This window comes from Centruroides vittatus, unplaced genomic scaffold (assembly GCF_030686945.1).
Source record: "Centruroides vittatus isolate TY-2023 unplaced genomic scaffold, ASM3068694v2 contig_884, whole genome shotgun sequence".
In the NCBI taxonomy this organism is placed as follows: Eukaryota; Metazoa; Arthropoda; class Arachnida; order Scorpiones; family Buthidae; genus Centruroides; species Centruroides vittatus.
The window spans coordinates 1,973,797-1,995,379 of record NW_027122576.1 but is presented as its reverse complement, the minus strand read 5'-3'; the positions used below and the strand labels follow the sequence as shown (position 1 = coordinate 1,995,379).

The following is a 21,583-nucleotide window of genomic DNA, read 5'->3' as shown; positions in this document are numbered from 1 at the left end:
TATTGTGCAGTTTAAAAATAAGCTTATACTATTTTCATCATTGTACAGTGAGAAAGCTTCTGTTTCATTTACAAAAATAATCCAATTTTAATTCACAATTATTAAAAACTTTAAATTTGTATATTTATTTCCAAATCTAAATTATATTAATTAAAATTTTATTAAATTTTCAAAATAAAATTTAGCATATATACTGTGCTTTATAGAAATATATAGTATATGTATTTAAAATAAAGATTTTTAATTTTTTTTCTTGCATATTTATCAGTTTTATAAACAATATTATTATTTAATATCATAAGAGAAAAGCTCCAAAAACCAAGATACTGTTTTACTATCGTTCGAATAATTACAATACATACATTAGTACTTTCGGACAAGGAACCCATCTTCGGATACATCACAAATTCAATAAATAAATAAACGAAACTGAAATTATGACACGAATGAAAATAAAGCCCACTCCTTACGGCACGACAAAGGTCAGGGGTGAAGACTGTGATCACTGATTCCAGCTCTTCCATAAGTCAGTCTAAGAATTAGATGATTACAATCATTTATTTATTATTCACATATCTATAAGTAATGTACACATTCCGGATGAAAATTTAGTAACCACCAACATTCGAGGTAATGCCTCTGTAACTCTGTCCATGTTATGACAATTTGAAAGAGAACTGGTACTGCAAAAAGTATTGTTCTTACATTTTGTTAAAATAAACGTTTTAAAGGGGGCTTTCTTACCAGAAAGTACCACTGCACGAATTTTAATTATTTAATCGCCTTTACGTCAGTATTTTAGTTTTCGTTTAATATCAAATTTTCTTTAAATAATAATTTTAATTCCATCAACTAATAAAAAAGTAAATATTGAATCAATTGTGTGTAAAAAGTAAGTTGTATCATCAAGGGAAAAAAAAACCTTTACATGTATTTACTCAAACTAAATGTGTTTCTACCGGTCTCAACTAAATTATATAGCGGAAGACAAATCTCTCTAGATAAAAGATGAACAGTCTGCACTTAAACTAACAGCAATAGGTAACTTGATCAAATGTACTTCAATATATATAAAAGAAGAAACTTCTAAGAAATTGTTTTCCTATATAAATACCCCGTTGTCGACGTACTGTGACAAGAAACGGCACTTTTTAAAGCACCACCACTACTAAAAGTCTATTTTAATCTTTATATTTATTACATAAATTACAATATAACATTGATTACAATTTAATAAATTATTACAAATTTTTTTATATATATAATATTTATATGGAGCAAATAATTTTTTAAAAATTATTCAATATGCCATTATTATATATATGTATATATATATAACTTTTTTTATGTTAAAATCTATCTTGTTTGACAGATCAATAATAAATTAATAATAAAAGTACATCAAAATTCCTTTTTTTTTTTTGCTTTTTTTTGATGTAATTTCTAATAATGTTTATAAATAGAACAGAGTACAGAAAGGCAAATTAGACAGAAAATTACTTTTGGAAGCATTATGAAGAAAATAAAAAAATATTTATAAAATAGAAAAACATCCCTGAGATAGCGCTATTACGTTATATGCAGATCGAGAAATAAAGGTCCAGAGCTACTTAGAAAGTATAAAGAACTAAATTATCGATACTACATCTCTTATATAATACTGTACTCTGCACCTAATGCCTAAGAATGTACAATTTTTTGCATAACTTTGGATAAAAGTCAACGTTAAGAAGGAAAGTATTGTATTGATTAGATGATATTTTTTAAAGTCCTTACAAATTTTAGAAATAAGATTTCTAAAAATCTTAGCAGGTAAAAATTTTAGTTGAAATCCTGGAAACTTTTTTTTTTATAAGTAAAAAATATTAAAAATTCAATAAAAGTCAATATTTTCTCTCTGTTTTTTTTTTTTTTTTTGGATAGATGAATCAAATTGATAAAAAAACAATTTTTTTTGTAAGATAAACTTCTCAAAATTCTAAATTTAATATTTCTGAATATATATAATAACAATTTTATAAGATTTATTTTAGTGATATATCTATTATATAGAGAACAATATAGACTTTAAGCAATTTTCAATCAACATATGTATCTTATATCACATTATATTTTGATAACTTTAATTTCACATTTGATAACATTGCTTAAACTTTTTTAACAACAAATTTTAAATAAATTATTATTATTATTTTTATTTTTTTAATATAAACGTTCTCAAAATAATAAAATGCATTGATGTGATGAAAAAATAATGATCTTAAACAGAATAGGCACGTTATTTCGTTTTGGAATCATTTAAAAGATAATTTAAAAAATTAAGATGATAAGCAAACCACAATGATAAATGATCCAATTATGAAATTTTGGTCCTGGTATTAAGAAAAGATTCTTTTAAATGTCAATATTTTGATTCAATAAATTAATATGTCTTTCCTTTATTATGTTTTTCTTTTCTTTTCTTTTTTTTGCAAAATTTGATAAGGAATTTTTATTCAGCTTTGGTCACAAAACCCTTAAAGAACTCCATTGGTATTGGAAAGACTATGGTGGAATTCTTTTCGGCAGCTATAGAACTGAGGGTCTGCAGGTAGCGAAGCTGGAGGGCTGCGGGTGACCCCGATATCACTTCTGCGGCATCCTTCAGAGCTCGGGAGGCTCGTTGTTCACCTTCTGCCGCTATCACCTACACAGAGAATTGTGCCGAGTGAAGTTTTTAAAGGTACGCTTAAAATTTATTACTAATTGTGAAGAAGTTATTTTCAAACAAAATTTACCTTAGCACGTGCTTCCCTAGCAGCCTCAGCTTCTGCTGCCATGGCTCTCTGCAACTGAACAGGAAGACGAACATCTTTTCTGTAATTAAATAATTAAATTTTAAGAATAAACATATTTCATACTTTTATTTAAGGCAAATTTATTAATTACATTTCAACACGTTCCACTTTAACACCCCATGGATCTGTCCCTTCATCAAGACTTGCCTAATTTTTAATATAAAACCAAAAAACAGATTAAATCCAAATACCACTTAATATATATATTAATATAAAATACAGTATAACACAGATCTAATAATTAACCTGCATCACATGACTAATAGTTTCCCGTTCAATGAGAATTTCGGACAAACTCTTTGTCCCGAGAACGTTTCGTAATGTTGTCGCCGCTAAAAGACGTGTCGAATGACCATAGTCTTCGACATTGGAAACCGCAATGGTAGCATTGCTGATTCGATAGTAAACTACAGCATCCACGGCCACAGTTACGGAATCTTTAGAAAGAATCTGTAAAATGAATTAAAGAGAATCAACTGTGTCGAAACAGCCTCTATTTCCTGTTATAAAAAAGACAATGTAGCAAAGTAATGTTTAGCTGATTAAAATATATGAAAAAGTTAATATAAAAACATATGATTCTAATTAAATATTTTTCAAAAACACACACACACACACACACACACACACACACACACACACACACATATATATATATATATAAATACACAAACACTGTTATTAAATATACAGTCAAAGCTGTTTTTATGCGGGGGATAGGGACCGCATTAAAAAGACACATTAAAAAAATCACACGAAACTTCACGAATGGCTGTAAAAAATAGTTTTCGCAACACAATTAAAAAAATATTTTTTTTTATGCGGTCAACAGGGACCGCATAAAAAAAGTCTCACATAGAAAATAACTTAAAACCGTATGAAATGGAATTTATTGACAACAGATGTCAGCACTTGACTGCATCGTCTGGTCTATCGTTTGTTTTACATATTTTTGTCCAGGTGGTGTTTTGTTGACTTAAAAAGTAAATTATTTCATTTCTCGCATATTCATGCAATAATATTACTATAATAAGTGCATTTATGCTATAATAAGTTTATTTAGCTATAATAAGTCAACGTGAGACATGACAAATTGCACAAGACTAGTCGCCAACTATACCGCACAAATAAAAAATCGCACAAAAAAAGACCGCATAAAAACAGGTTTGACTGTATAAACATATTCCAGATTAAGATGAAAATTGAAACCAGATATGGAAAGCTTAGGGCCCGGAGCCCTAATTAACTATATACAAACTTTCAGTCTAAACTGGAAGTCACATGATTTTTTAAAATATGATTAAAAATAACAGCCTGGCATTGTAATGATGTCACAGTTAATACTTGTTAATTGTATATATAAATGAATAAATTGATTTATCAATATATAAAAAAATTATTATTTATAAATCAAATATAAATTAATAAGAATTTTCTCAAGTTTTCTGCAAAATGAAAAATACTGACTTTGGAAAGAAGAAAAAAATTTAATATATTTCAAGTTTCATTTCTAAAATTAACATGTATTTTAAATCTAAATAATCATTTTTGCTGACAACTAATATTTTCTTTGGTATTAGTAAAGTTTAGAATATCATCATCATCATCCCATAAAACAAAATTTTTAATAATACTTTCTAATTTAGTAGATTGTATTTGTATCTGGATCCATAATTAACAACTAATTATAAAAGATAAATGACCACACTTTCTGTGGAAACATTTTCCAAACAAAAACAATATTGACCCATTTATGTTTAAAACATCTGTTTCAGATGATCGTATATTTAATATTTTTGAGGTGGAGCATTAGCGAAGCCTCTTCTACGTGGTTTACAAAACTGTGTTCAATCTCAAAATTTGATTGATCAATTTTGATAAAATCTTGCCATTTTCCATTAATTGCAATGAGGAATCCAGAAATGTAATAAAAATCCAGCAATGAGTTGCTTAACTTTCCCAGCAATATCTGGTGATGCCATCTGTTATCATATTTTATTTAAAAAACGTTTATATTATTAATTATTATAAAATGGCAAAACACTTAATTTTGAGAGTAGGAATGAGTTTTATAAAAAATTGTAAATGCTAATAACCAGTAAAATCATCAAGTCTGACCCTACCGGAGATACACAAGACCCCTGCTTATCTCCCCATCTGCATGACCTTTAATCACCAAAATTTAATAGCATCAATCCTCCTAATAAACAAATCTCTCTGCATATATGTACGTGACTTCCGGTTTGCATCAGAAGTTCATATATAGTTAATTGGGGCATCCTGTCCCTAAGTTTTCTATATCTGCTCTTGAATTTCATTTATCTAACATTGATCTCAAAATCAAGGAAAGACAGACAGACAAACAGTGGGAATTTATAGGACTACAATATTTTAAAATTACAGCCCAATAACAGTAAACTAAAATGTATAGATAAGTGCTAGTCAACATGGCTTCTAAAGTTCAAAATTTTCTTCATAAAATGCTTCAGTGTAGACTGAAAATGTTTATCTTTAACATACTTAATTAAAATTCTTCACTGATATTGTATAAAAGATTTTGGAGTGTTTGATTCAATGTATAGATAATTTATTAGTATGCACAGATAATTTAAACATGTTAAAATTAATGTGAAACACCAGTTCAGTTGACGGAAGTTTGTAAAATATAAATAGTCAAGACTGGGGAGTAGATTAACCTGGAGTTTTCGGGGCAAGCTCGTGACTGTAGGGAAGAAATAAGCCATATCCAAGGATCTAGATTGTTTCCTTCTCTTCCTTCTGTTTGTTTTATTTATGACTTGAAGTTTGGAAGTGACAATGGTCAACTCTTCTTCCAAAATGGCAAATATTTTGTATTTTTTAATAAGAATCTTTCTGTCATTCCATTGAGGGGCAGCTTTTTTCCATGAATTTATTTGTTCTGCTAGACTAAAAAATCATGGAAACCATTATGCTCTATGGGTTTCATCGCAACTTAGTATAGAATTTTTTGAACAAAATCATGCAGAAAGTCCCAATGAAAGCAACAAAATAACAGTACTGTGATCAAAATAATAAACAAGTACTCACTGGACTAGCAACCTCCCAAATTCTTCACAAATATCTAAACAAAAGTGATGTGGAAGTGGTGACTGTATGACAGCTAACAATATATGACATGATTAAAAATGAAAAAGAATGAATACCAAAGCAACAAAGAGAAGTCTACTCCATCTCAATTAAAACAGACAACATAGGCAACAATTGCACACTTAAGACAAGAGCGTTTGAGCATAAAGACAATCTCAAATAATGAAAATTATTTTGCTTCTCAATGGAAAGGCATCAAGATTCTAGATAAAAAATACAAGATATTTGCCACTTAGAACAGCTGAAGAGTTGACCATCACCACTTCCAAACTTCTGGTCATGAGTAAAAGAAGAGCAGGAAACAATCTAGATTCTTGGATATTGCTTATTTCTTCCTTACAGTCACGACTCTCTTGCTGAAAATTCCAGGTTAAGCTTCTCCCCAAGTCTCAGGCTATTTATATCGAGAATTCGTTTATTCAATTCGAATAGAACATTTGATGTTCTATTTGAATTGTCAGGACATTGAATATTGTTGATCTGAAGATGGAATTGAAAATCCCAAAAAGCACTTAATCCAAATAAATATCCTGACTCCTTCAATCTTTTCGAGTTTCTTTCTAATGTTTATATCTGCGAAGTCATCTTTTCTAGTTTTGAATTATAATTTTATGATATTTGAGTAACAAAATTTAGGTTTATTTTATTTAAAACTTTTTCAAAATTATGAAATATGTAAACATTGTAACTACTTTTTATAGGCTCTTCAGGTTCCTTTGTGTCTAGGTACTCACTCACTGTCCTTTACCTAACATGATTATTATATAGAAAAAAAGCTATTTAAATCTTGTTGTATATAATAATCTCATTAGTTGTATAACATACAGCACTTCCTATGCAGAACATCATTTAATATAAAATGATGAATAATAGAAAATAATTAATAGAAAATTTGCAAGAACTAAATTAAGAATATTAATCAATAAAATGAACTGGACTGGATTGATAGAACAAGGCAATGTAACACTTGGGCCACCTGTCAAGGGGATGCCTTCCGAGCAGGACTTCCTATGAGAAAGTGACTCCTACTTAGATATCACACACACACAAATAAATCCCAAAAAACTCCAAATGGCCAGCCTATTGATGCAAATCTGCAACCAACCGTCAGTTTTCAGGGCTCTATCCACTTAGACACAGGTGAACCAATCAATAAAATGAGAAATTAAAAATTTCATCCTGTTAGCATTTTAATTTGATTCAGAGAAATACAGCTAGCTCATAGTGTATGAAATAATAATACAAAAATTACATTTGCCAGTAGATTATATTAGTCAAGTAATGTTTTACTTGAATAATATTTTATCAGTTTTCAAAAACTAAATAATTTATTTTTCATTAGAAAAAAGTAATTTTATAATTAAATGTTTAGAATTATAAATTGGAATGCTAGAGATGATAATTACAAAAGTGATTTATTAAGTTCAATTTAAAATACATTGTATAATTAGTAGAATAATAATTTAGGTTCTCTCATTTATTATATTTATTGTTTTTGGAAAATGCTTTGCAACATGCTGTTAAAATAATTAATTATTCAATTTAATCTAATATGAACAACTGAAATATTTTAGCAACTGTTAAAAGTAGGCTAAATGAAATTACATTGCATTTAGATATTATTTTATTTATAATAAATTTTATTCATTAAGAATTATTCATTTATATAATCTGTATGTATATGAAAATTTTTTAATACAAAACTATACAGTCCCTTAAAAAGTTGGAACAACACAAAGCTGTGGAAATAAGTATGGAATCTTCCACTTACTTGCTTAAAATAAGCAAAACCTATGCAAATTAGGTGTTGCATATCTAACGAAAAATTATTTAAATACTCAAACCTTTGTGCTCCTTAACTGTCATCAGTGGTTCCTGATATTGGCACTTAGAATGGTTTCAATGGCTGAACTGTCTGATAATGTAAAAAATTGTATTGTTGCATTGCTGAAGAATGAATATTCTGAACATTGTGTTGCTCAGTTGATGGGGTTTTTTACAATCCACTAGTAAAAATGGAAAGCAAGATATGGAGGAAATATACAACAAAAATTGTAAAAGAAACCAATCCAGAAGTGTGCGAAATTCAGAATGTTGTGCCAAATTTGCAGCAGTTTTCTTTCTACAAGCAACCTCAAAGCAACTGAAGGCTATTTAGTCCAAGATCAGCAGAACACATGTTTCTGACAGAACTATAAAAAATTGTATCCATTCATGGGTCATTCTGTAGGAAAATTAAGACTAATCAAGATAAAACTAAGATTAACCAAAATTCACTGATGGAAACAATTGTTATAAGCCAAACAATAAGAAAAAAAATTGTACTCTAGAAGATTGTAGTCATGTCATCTTCAGCCATCAGTCAAAGTTCAACTATTGTGACAATGTTGTTTGCTTGTACGGTAAAGGAAAGGCAGAGTGTCAAGGCAAGTACACGAAATACAGTCAAATTTCCTCAGTCTGTTATGATATGGACATGTATCAAAGCACAAGACACTGGAAAATTTTGCATTCTTAATGTCACTGTAAATTCAGAAGTCTATATGGAGATGCTGAAAGGATTCTTTATCCCAAAAATCGAAGATCATTTCGGAGATGAACGTTTCTTCCAAGATGACAACACATCATGTTAGACAGCAACATCAGTTGCAAAATTCTTCACTCAAAGAAATTTGGAAAGGATGGACTGGCCACCAAACAATCCAGATATAAATCCAGTGAAAAATGGTGGTATTTATTAAAGTGCTTTGTAAATTCTCAGCATCCATCAAACAAAGAAAGACCAAAGGACACTATTAATCATGCCTTACTGATTTCTGAAAAGTTAGATTTCAGGAGTAAAAAATTTCAAGAGATTTGATGTTTTTGAACTGTCAGAAACATGAAAACTCCATCTCACATTGAGCTGCAATTGGAAAACATTCTAGACCTATAAATTCTCACTGTCATCTGTCTGTCCTTCCACAGATAGATAGATGAAAGCTGAGGCCAGATAGGGAAAGATTAGGAGAGGGGTCCCAATTAACTATATATGAACTTCTGATGCAAACCAGAAGTTACATTATTTTAATTTAAAAATTTTTCTCTGAAAGAAGTTAGATGGATAACCAGCATGACTATGCAAACAGAAAAATATATCCAAGATTTTGAAAATATGGGTGGTGATCAGAGTAGATTCAGGGGGGGATTAAGACACGTGCCTTCTATCATTTTTTCAGATATTTACTCAGTTACCTTGGAATTACTTTAGTTACCTAATCTTATCTAATTAAAGTCATGCAATATATGTTATTTATTTTTATTTTAAAGTAACAGAAGTGATTGCTTTGGTATCAAAGTAGTCTGCAGCACCATATGCACTCTCCTGGATATGTTACTTCTATGATGATAATTATACAGAATAATATGAAATTTTATGCAATTCATTTTAAATACATTTAAATGATGCTAGAGCACAACTAGGTTCTCTGGACCAAAGACAAACTAAGACTTCGGTGCACCTCACCTGGCATCAATAAATTATCATTTGATTTTTCAAATAATTTTATAAATAATTCAAACACAGTAATTACAATTACCCCTCCGACACCCGCCCCTTACTTAAAGGCATGCTCAGTCTGCTTGTTTGTTTGTTTAGTTATGGCAACGCAACACTTGGGCGATCTGCCCGGGGGAGGGGGTGCCTTCTGAGAAATCTTTTTAAGGAAAACTGGCCCCTATTTAGGCATTACAGACGTGGAGAAAACCCAGAAAACTCCACGTGGCCAGCCCGTCCGAGCGAGGCGCGAACCCACGACCGAACTCCCAGTGTTCAGAGAACAAAGACCGGTGGGCCGCCCAGCCTGCTTCCCTAGCTAAGTAATGTCTAGATTTAGAAGCACAGACACGCTAATAAATACTGATATTTTATTACAAATAGCCTGTCACAGTTAATTAATTTTATTTTCTTTCTTTACAATTTTTTAAATAATTCAACCTCAGTTTAAAAAAAAACTTTTATTGAAATTAAAGCAAAAATGCAAATAAATCTACTAATTAAACATCTCTGTAATTGATTTAAAAAAAAAAAACAGTAATTTTACATATTTATTTCATATTTTAAACTCGATGAATCCACTTGAACCACGTTAGTTTTAAAACAAAGAATTAATATAAACCACGATAAAAGGAGGAGAAAGAAATCATCAATTTTTCAAAATTCTGTTATCTTCGACCCTCTCAAAGAGATTAGAATTTATCATGAAAATCTGAAAAATTGATTTCTTTGCCAAGTATCGAAAATCAATCAAATTTCAAATGTTTTCTGGCGCAGCTTGCCTCTTTCTGGAAGGAAAGAGCACGCGACTGTTCCCTCTTAACGTCACTATAGCAACGTCATTCGAGACACTGCAAAAAAAATAATAAAATAAAATATTTCGAAGGTTTTTTAAATAGTATTGACAGAACTTCAAATTCTTCGAACGAAAGAAAAAATTAACAATAAATCAATAAGAGAGTTAGGATAATGCAGCATCTGTGACTACACTAATCACGTCTTCGCGATTTTATCGTCATTTTTGAATCATTTGGGATATATTTCACTGAGAATTTTGAAGATTATAGTAATTCAGTCAATTCGGTGTATATAAAAATTTTAAATAAAAATCATTTATTATGTTAAAAGTCTAATAAATCTGTATGAAAATCGCTCACTCGCCGTGCAAGGTGAAGTTTTCCATTTTTAGAATTCCCGTCCTCCCTCCTCTCCACGGTAAAATTCGAACACTCCAGTTAATTACGTAACAAAAAATAATAATAATAATAATAATCCTCTCGAGATTTCTGCTTACGTGAAACGTTTAAATTATTCTAAATTTTAATTAGAAATTTACTTTGAACAAGCCCAAAGACAAATCATTAACACCACTTCAATAACAGAATCGATAGCAGCAAACAATATCAATTTTTAAATGCGATATAATTTAGTAAAATTGTACTTTTTAATAAATTTACGCTGCCTAAAATCAAGGTTTGAGAGTAATTTAGAGGTGGGCATTCATTTTAATTACATATACACCCCCGCACTGAACGTAACTAAAGCTAGAATTTAATTTGATGTGCTAAGTGTACTGTAGTGTTGCTTAAGGAAACGACGAGTAGGAGCCACCCCTACCGCTCCCAGATTGGAAAAAAAACGTGGCCAATGAAAGAGTCCGTATTAATTTATTTAAATATATTAAAATTATTTACGTTTTAATAATGATATTTTATTTTACATTAAAATATTCGGAAGTTTTTATAACTAAATCACTGAATTCTTATTTATCAAACTCGGTCGACGTCTATGAATAGGATCCAGTTCTCTACTTGTATTCAATGAGATAAATATTTTTATGCTAACCAAACCATTAAACATTTGAAAAGAAATTCGATTTCGATATGTCCTAAACATGTTTCCCAAACATATTTTTATACTGTCAATCTGGTGTTAACTCACTGGAAAACTTTGACATTATCTAAAAGAAGTTTTGCAAGTTCCCACTGAAAAAGCAGCAAAACTTTTTCACAATCTGTGAATCGCAATCCCCTGGGAAAAAAAAAAATAGTTTTGAAGAAGCTAGAACTATTCTCTCCTCTTTTTTTGCATAAGAAATTCGAAATAGATCACATTTAGAATTAGATTTTCGTTTCTAACGTCATTTTTCAAATCGAGAAGAGCAACTGATAGCGAACAGAACTCTTAAAATTAAATTATTTAGACATTTCGAACGTAGCTATTCGCTTTATTAAGAGAAAATGTCCATCTATGACTTCATACATAAATTATGCAATTTAAATAACTATTACGTAATTCTAAAAGATTTATTTTATATCACATCCACCACTCTAGAAGTGAAAGAACAGAATGGTGCATTAGTTTAGTTTTTTAATCGTCATCTGTACTTGAAGATAAATAATGACACCGGCATAGAAATTTTTAAAGTAGCTAAAACTACTAATTTATGGCATCTGTAATAATTCTGAATGGAAAAAAGAATTTGACACATTTTCAAGATTTGAAGCCAAGACCGTTGACCGATGAGAAATTGGTAATATGAAACATTTTCGTACAATTAACGAAACAGTAATAGCGAATACTTTGATTTCTGAGGTGAAAAAATTATGAATTTTCAATATGCAATTAGGTAAAATATAATGAGGTTATAAAGATAACACTAAAAAAAGAAATAAATAAAAATTGGATTCAAAGTAGTCAAAAACACGAATAATGATTGATTATAGTGGAGGGCAATCTAGGGCTCTTGCTTAGACCGCGCGTTTTTAGGGACCTCGTGATAAATGCCTATCATCAGCGGAACTTCAAATTTTGGGCCAATAAAGGTTTTCCTCTGAAATTCCAGTGTCTTCGGGGAATACTGGTATTGTCCATTTTCAGTATTTTTTATTTTAATCTACAAACTGCTTTCTCAGCCATTTATCCCCTTTTTGACAAAATGGGTCTGAAGTCGACTTGGGCCTCTACGCGTTGCACACCCTTGCCCCCCTCGCTACGCCACTGCTCCACCACCAGTGGCGTAGCGAGGGGGGCAAGGGGCTGTATCATGCATCGGGCGCCACTCGCAAAGGGGCACCCAAATAGTCTCCAAGACAAACTATATGTGTTTCTGGAGGAGGGAGGGGCGCCAGTTATGTTCGCTACGCCACTGTCCACTACAGATGACTATCGACTCGGAATCCCATACTGATTAAGATCTTAAACTTTACACGAATCAAGTGATTGTAATAAAGACTTTAAATTATGTAAATTAATATAAAAGATGTATCGCAAAGAGGCTTTATAGCCTGGCGCAATCTAAAACCACCATTGAAAGTAGTATTATTTCCGAACTGAATGCTCAAAATTAACTTATTGATATTTTCTGCATTTCTAAGTATTTTCAATTCTGTTCGCTGTTTCGTTATTTATATTATTTTGTTTGCTGAAAGTTCATATTAGTGTGAACTTATTAAAAATCTAGAATAATATACAGCACTAGACAATACGTTTCATCGTCTAAAAACTAGTCTGTAGTACAGTACATGATCCTATTTTTATAAAATACGCGTTATTTATAATCACTAATTAAATTGTATAATGCAAAACTTAAAATGGCCGCAGTTTAGTTTTACTGTGATAAAATTAAACATTTCATATCCAGTATACGCTTCAATCTCGATAGTCCGACGTAAATGGGACTTTTGAAATAATTTTCAATTGCCGTTTGTCGTTTTGCCATCCCAGCTCGCTGCCTTCACGGAAATCGTGTTGGTGGAGGTCCACTAAATTTAGTGGAAAATGGAGTTTGAACTAATGGGAATTGGCAGAAGCGACGGTAGGCCTAATACCGGAGAGTCGACTAGCGGCGAACCACTGGATATGTCGTCGAACTAGCAAACGTACGGATTACCGAGATTGCATTAAAAAAATTTCACTCATTTGTTTTGTTTACAAGTTTTACATTACTGCGTTTTAAAAGACCCGGGATCTCATATTAGAACCTCACGAGGCACGGGCACTGTTTTAGACTGTTCAACCTTGATAGAACGGACTAATAGATTAAAGCGATTATCTGATACTGTCGACTGTCCGAAGATATATTATGATAAATACAAGGGAAACGAACACCATACTTCTAAGCAGGAAGGGGAAACTATAGCTGCCAGCATGTTCCCTAGCAGACATTCCGCGCACTACTACTAGTAGTTTAATATTCCCAAACACTATTTTTAACCGATAGATGCCTCGAAACACGTGAATTTTAATTGGTTGTTTCCTAAATCCGTTATATACGGGTCCGTAAAATCGAGGGTGAATAAAAGTCTTTTTTTGACAGAAAAGTAAATGATATTTTAATGTTTTAAAATGTAAGTCGACAATACAAAAATTTCGTCATTTTACTAAAAAAAGACATTTAGAATCCAATAATAACCACATAACAACGCGACCCTTTCATATCGAATTTCCAGAATAAAGTTCAAGGTGTTGATCTTGTACTTAAACTTAAATAAACCTAGTTACATCGGCATCACTTCCTAAATTTAGACAAACTGCAACTGAAAATGGCCCTTGTGTTGTACGACCATATGGAGTGGATTTGTACACACAAACTTAAAAAATAAATTAAAAAAACAAAATTAGAAATATATTCTACACCTAGAAAATTTCAGAAGCGCTCAGCTCAAATTCAATTCTTAAAAATTTAATTTTTTGTGCCGTTCTAGCTGTAAGATTTGACTTTTCTTTTAAGGATTATGATAGAGGTTATTACTAATAAGCTCTTTTCTCTAAGGTCTTATAACTTATCTATTAAAATTACAGAATAATGATACGTAACAATCGATCAACATTCTTGCTACAGAGTACTGCAGTTTAATACTCCACCCTAACGAATGTGAATACATATCGATTGATTGTAACAATAAAGGCGAAAATCCCAGTGGTGAATAATAATAATATATATATAAAATCTCAATTTTTTGTACTATAAATGTATAAAAATACGTGTAATATAAACTCTTCCCTTTTTATTGCCTGCCACTTTTAGATATAAAAAGTGCTTGAATGCTCTTATCAGTTAAAGTCAATCTTTAAAAATATTTATTTTTGTTAGTTAATAATTTAAATATGAAACTATACTTATATTTATCTTTCTAATTATAACTATTAAAAAAACTTTATAAATATTTATGCATAATAAAGAAAAACTAGATAACAGAGATAAGAAATGTGCCTATTTGTTTTTTGACCATCCTTCTTACCTAGAAGGAAAGGATAGCCCAAAAAACAAATTTATCTTACTAATTTAATGAAATGTAAATAAAATTATAAGTAATTAATTAAAAATTAAACATATAATTATGTTTACATTTCAATTATTCATAGAGTTTCAATGAAAAACTTAAGTCTAGAAGAGGATTAATGTTCGTTTTCTTGCTTCCATAAATAAAAATTGCATTTTCTTCTGGAATCCTTACATTTACTGTCAAAATGATATAATGATAAAACTGTGTATAACGGAATAAATTAAAACTTAAGTCACCAGGATTTAAAACTTTTGAATAGATCAGCAATAAATGTTGGAAACATATATCACAAAGGCTGCACAAGCAACTCCCAAACAATTGTAATATATTTCAGAATATTTGTTTTTTTTTTCTTTTTTGCAAAATTAGATATTATCTAGAACGAAAGAAATATTGAACATTCTTTGTTTACCCTTCTCTTCTTAACTAGAAATAAACATTCAAATTCAATATTACTTTAATTTCAGAGTAAAGAAGAGCAGGATAAACAGTCATCTGTATTATTATATAAACTCCAGTTTGTAATTTTTACAATAATAGATATGGCTGTTGTCTTTAGAATATCCAAAAATATAAATATACTTAATTTTTTAAGCACTAGCAATAGCACTAATTCATCAATTATTGCTCCCTCATTAAATTTTTAATTTATAATTAATTAAGAGATATTTGACATAATTATACATTTTAAATACAAACACTCAAAGGTTTAAATGTTTAAAAAAAACAAATAAATATACTTCTAAGATTATTTATAATAAAGTTAATAACATCTACAGTGTAATTTATCTTAATGGTTATATTCAATATCTAAAATGATTGTTTTACTCGTTAATTTCTATGACTTCTATATTTTAATAACATTCTATTATTATTTCAGTAATAAAAAAATATTTAGAAATATTTAATGTTAAGGAATTCAATGATTCATACAATCACTTGGCTTGTTCATTTACCTTCAAATTCAGTATTTACAGATTCACAATTCCATGAATTGATCTCATATTGTTTACCTAAATTATCATTAATTTTAACAACGAGACAATTAGACAAAGCTCCATTATTAATCATTTATAATAAGCATGAGGAGGTCTAATTAGCAGTAATTTCCATTCCAAATGTTCAGTTCATCTTCCCTAAATAAAAAGGTCTCGGATTTGAAATAAACAGAATAAATTTTTTATATAATAAAGTATACATAAAATCTTCTTTACGAATCAAAATTCTAATGCAAAATTCTAAATCAATCACATGTTAAAATAATAAAATAAAGAAAAAATAATATATATTACTAAAAATAAATTATTTCTAGGAACAAGAGATTTTTAATTTAAAAATACTATTTTTGATTAAAAATTTCAATCAATGATTGGTAAATATAATCTGTGACTTCCATGCTACATTTTTAATTATTATTATTATTTTTTTTTAAGGAAAAAAATCAATAAACGTTTTACATTAAAATTTTTACTTAAAACTTTAAAATAATATAATATATTTGAATCCAAACACTTCAAAAAGCAACTAAAACCTACATTTTTAGCTTTAATTAACATAAATTCAGTGTATGAAAGATACCATTTAATTAGGAAAAAATCTACCCAATTAACAATATTTAAACACCATTTTAATTTTTTATATTTAGAAGAATTTCTTTTATTAATCAATTATCTAAATCCATTGGGAGTTAAATTCTTAAATGACTTCAATTAATTCGCATAACAAAACTACAATTATCAGAAACAGATGAAGTTAATTTAATTAATAATTTTGCGATAATTCAAACTTTTTGAAAATTGTTCATTTTCATAAATAAAATAAATCAGGAGCTCATCTTAATTAAGAAAAGATATTAATTCCTCTTTTTGAAAACAACGTAACAACAACAAAAAAAAAAAAAAAAAAATGCGTAATTAAATTTATAAGCACTTGAAACCTTAAAAATATCATCATAATATAAGTTATAGTTGTTTGTGAATTGGTAAGAGAAAATGAAACTTAGAAGATAATTCTCTTTACAAAAATTCCAATTTTAATAATAAAATAGAAAAAATTTTGAGATAAAATATAGCTCTGTACTAAGTTCTGTACAGATCTTATATTAAAGAAATTTATCTTGTATAGGACTAGTGAGAGGCAGGAAGGAGAGGAAAACTCTTTACTGGTCTATTGATCCAATTTTCTACAATAAAAACAAAAGAGAAGAGGAGGATAAAAAAAATGCAAGAGAGTTAGCCCAATAGCTCTTCAAGATATTATCAGATTTTAGTATGAAAGTCTTGGGGGAAAAAACAGACTTAATGCATTATATAAAATGAGTAAATTAACTGATTTAAATAATATATTATTTTTAATCTCTGAAAATTTGCATTACCGAACTGAATCAAAAATTAAATTTCATATGAAGTAGGAAAAAAAAAACAAATTAACTAGGTTATATAAAATGTGTTATTTCTTTCATTTATTTATTTATTTTTTTTTAATAAAGTAGAAAAAATATATATGAGGATACAATTACTTACGATTTCTTACAATTAATCATATCAATAACATGAGATTTATGGACTTATGGGGAGAATTTCGTACATTTTTCTTTCATTTTTGTGGCTGTTTGAAAAAATTGTTAAATTCTTTCTTTTTTTTTTAATTTGATCGATTTACTTCATTGATTAAGTCATTTTCTCTCTCTCTAGATTCTTTTTTAAAACTGTCATTCATTATACAACATTTAAAAGCAAACAAAGAAAACAGATACACACAAGAAAAAATTACTTTAAAAACACTACATTCCATTCATTTCAAAGAAAAGTATTTTAAAAGAATCTTAGCTATTTAAATAATGAAAAAAAATTAAATTTAGATAAGATTATCTCACAAAAAAAATCACGATAAGTTACCTCTTGTGGCGGTACATCGAAGGAAACTGTTCTCAAGTCTACTTTGCAATAAGTATCGATGCATGGAACAATAAAGAAAATTCCTAAATTATAGAATGGGTGCTTTTTTAAATTTACACGTAGTTAATGCTATGTTATTATTGGTATAAAAATTTATTTGGCAATCTTACCGGGGCCTTTGGCTCCACCACGAAGCAATCTACCAAGACGGAATATCACAGCACGTTCATATTCTTGAACCACCTACAAAAACAATACGCTAAATTTAACATTTTATTTTTTAGCCAATCAGACGTATTAATTTGAATTTTTAAATTTTAAAATAACGGTTTTCGAGAAAGCACTGTTACGTAACGATAAAATGAATCAGTTACTTATTACGTTATAGGAAGCGTGATTTTTAAAAACAAAATTTAAACGGTTAGAAAGCGTATGAATACAATAATTTTTAATAAAAATAATAATTGTATATTTTCCAATCTCTAACGTACCTTCACGCACAGGAAGAGCGAAAACGGAAAAGTAACAATGATCAATAGAACAGAGATAGAAGTTAGCAGAAAGGCACATATACCTGTCTCTTCGGGGGCATTACCTATTAAAAAAAAAACAAGAGAAATTATTCATAAATGCATTATATATATTTATAAATTATCTCGACAGAAAAGAATGCAATTTTATTTAAAAATTTATTGCGATTTTTCCACAGAAGAGAAAAAACAGAGAAAACTACAAAGCAATTTGCATATAATTATCTAAGATTTTCGAAAAATTATCAGCCCTTATAGTCTTAGTTTATTTGGCAACTTTCCTACTTATAATGCGTAAAAGTAAACTTTAATTCAAACTGAGCGGTAAAAAAAATCCGTAATTAACTAATGATATTTATCTTCTGTAATTCGCATAGTCACTTTATAAATACTGTATATGATGACGTTCCAAAAATCTGAAAATCGTAGAGGTATATTCAAAAATGTTTATCTCGCTAAATCTTTCAACGCGTACATAATTCCACTGTACTCTAGCGTTAATGTACAAGTTTATGAATTATGAAAGACCTAGCAGAAGTAAATATGTGAAGTACACTAAAAGAGGAAGATTATTTTATTAATGACGTTGAGGAATGAAGCAATTTACTTGATAAAACAGTTGCCAGGCTGTCGTCACGTGATAGATTAATCATTATTGACTTCATTGATGACTCCCTCGGAAAAAAAAACAAAAATAAATTAAGCAAGAGAGGAGCATAGCAGGGAAAAAAAATTCTGAGAGAGCAAACCTTAAAAGAGAACAAAGTATATATAAAATTTAAAGAGCGCAGAACGATTTATCGATTTTTTTTTTCATTGTTGTAGAGTTTAATGTAAGCCAGAATGATGTTAATGGATAAAATATTGAAATTTTATTATTTAAAAATGTACAATTAAATTTTAAAAAAAATAAAATAAACTGTTACGAATCGATATTTTAGCGTCTTTTTACTGGAAGGAAAAAAATCGTGGCACCTGACAAAATCTCTAATAATTCTGGCTAACGAGCAATTTATCAGTCGTTTTTCTTTTTTATCGGATAAAAACTAAGAATAATTTTGACAGTTTTGATGCAAGTTTTTAAAAAGAGCAATTTGGGAAAAAAATAAAAACAAACTCAGACGAAATTCTACGAAACAGAAAAACAATTCGTTTCTTATTCTTCGTGATGGGTTACGTTAAACCAACGTCCATTTTTGAAACTGGACTGCAGTCAAAATAAACACGCGGGGGGGTAGGAAATAATTTTCCATTTGTTGCGTAGTGATCGAAGCCAAGTAAAACACGATAAATGACGAATTTCTATACATTTGGAATTATTATAAATCGATACATTTATTAAATCGTTTATTTTTAAAACCAGCCTACTTAAGCGGTGTCATATTATCGTCGGTAAAAGTTCTTTAACACAGCTGTGGTTATTTTTGTTATTGTTCTAATGATCTAGTGCTTTGAAAACGTGTTTTTCCTTGCACTTTTTTGCCCTCGAAAAGTTTACAAAGATTATTTTTGGATAACTTTCTCTGTTCTTGTAAGAGACAATGACTGGTTAAACGAATCTAGGCATGTAGCCACGGCACGTGATTTAATTTTTTCTGCCCTTTTTTTCTTTCTTTCTTCAGCTCCAGATGGATCCGTTTCTGTGTAAAAATCCCCACAGACAGAAGTCCGCAACTGTTTAAACTCTACGATAATCCAATTTCGGGGAGCTTTCCTTTATACCTTCCGCAGTACCATACATCATCCTGTCGATAACATATTATTAAACTTCGGGAAAACATACAATTTCCCCATATTTATGGTTCAGAAATTCCGGATATTTATTAAACCGTTATACTCTTTGAAATGCCAAAGAGGGATTTAACGTGAGGTAACCCGTGTAAAAAAAACAAGAAAAATAATGGAGAAATTTGTGTTCTGATTGACCTATATTTACAGATATATAAATCTTCTTCTGTGGCTACTGATAAATTGTTTAAATACACGAGTTATGAAAACCAAACACGTCTACTTCTGATGACGAAGTGTTTAGAAGCAACGCAACGAAACATAAGCACAAAAAAGTAGGAAAAAGGATGCAGTCAGACTGGCATCCTTCCAAAAATTCTAAAACTTATGATAATACCGACAAATTGTCTAAAGTATATGCGATAATAATGACTATGCTACGGTTTACATTCTCTTACGATTTTTCTTAAAAATTTAACTCGATTCACCTAAAAGAAAAAAAAAAAAGAAATTTATATTTTAAGAGGGGGAAGAAACCATCAAGAAGGAAAAAAAAACAAATATAAAACAATTTCGCTACGACGTTTTATCGAACGTTTAAACTCGTTAATGAAGAAAATTACCTCATCAAAAATGTGATATAAAACGATCCAATTAAGCGAAACACAATAAAGTTTGGCGTTTAAGTAGACAATCAATCGACTTAATTAGCAAAACTTACGATTCAGCTGAGGTAGCCATGGCTCATAAATTTGTGCTATAGATTTAGATTTGGGTTGATATGTCGTCTCATGTTGGTATGTCGTCTCGGGTTGGTATGTCGTCTCGTGTTGATAAGTTGTAGTAGTTTCTGATTGACTTACTGGTACGGTGGGATCTCTCGAAGATACACCCTCCATTATCAAACCTATATGAGCTATCGGGTAGTTATCCATAACCGCAGCAGACTGCTTTACTTCAGTGTTTCGAGCGTCAATGTGAGCAACTGCACTGAGCCGTCTCAGAACTCACCTAGTCCTACAACAGATATAAACACAACGGGTGTTTTGCGTGTCTTTTGCCTGTCATGTTTGAAGACAAAGACGATGATTAGGTGTTTTTAGGGAAAACAAGCTATGTTCCGCCTGTAATGTCGTGTTAATTGAACCGATGACGAAAAACACGGAGGAGTAATTTGCATACACCTGAAGTGTTTTGCGGTTTTGACCTCTGGTGTGTATGCAACACATCGATTCAAACAGGCAGTTTTAAGTAATGTTTCAACAGTAATTGAAACACATGTATAAAACTCGCATTATTTCACACACATCGTTATTTCTGGCGTATTTCCAAATATATGTCGAAAACTTATAGAGAGAAATTTGCCGATTTTCTTCTTGGTTTATCTCTTGATAGACACATTTCAACTGTTGGGTACTGCTATCAACTGAGTTATTATTTGACAAGTCAATAGAAGCAACATATTTATTATTGTAATTCATACGATCCCTTACGAATTTTAAGTGCCCACTTAAGATGTCCCACTATGGTTAAATGTTTGTTTAAAAATAAAACTATTTTATATATAAACAATTCTTAAAAACGTGTCGTTACTCGAAACAACTTTCAAACATTTACATGCGAATTTTTAGCATTTTAA

At 29.8% G+C, this 21,583-nt stretch overlaps 1 protein-coding gene across 1 annotated transcript; it reads right to left on the bottom strand.

The window, feature by feature from the left end:
- Nucleotides 1-2,375: 2,375 nt before the first annotated feature.
- On the bottom strand, nt 2,376-21,381 carry LOC136983686 (band 7 protein AGAP004871-like). Its single transcript, XM_067280495.1, has 8 exons — nt 20,666-21,381; nt 18,178-18,281; nt 17,857-17,929; nt 17,687-17,769; nt 3,084-3,287; nt 2,929-2,984; nt 2,778-2,856; nt 2,376-2,686 (listed from the first exon to the last, which is right to left on the bottom strand). Exons 1-8 carry the CDS (start codon nt 20,877-20,879, stop codon nt 2,492-2,494), a joined length of 1,008 nt encoding a protein of 335 aa, XP_067136596.1. The 5' UTR covers nt 20,880-21,381; the 3' UTR covers nt 2,376-2,491.
- Nucleotides 21,382-21,583: the final 202 nt, after the last annotated feature.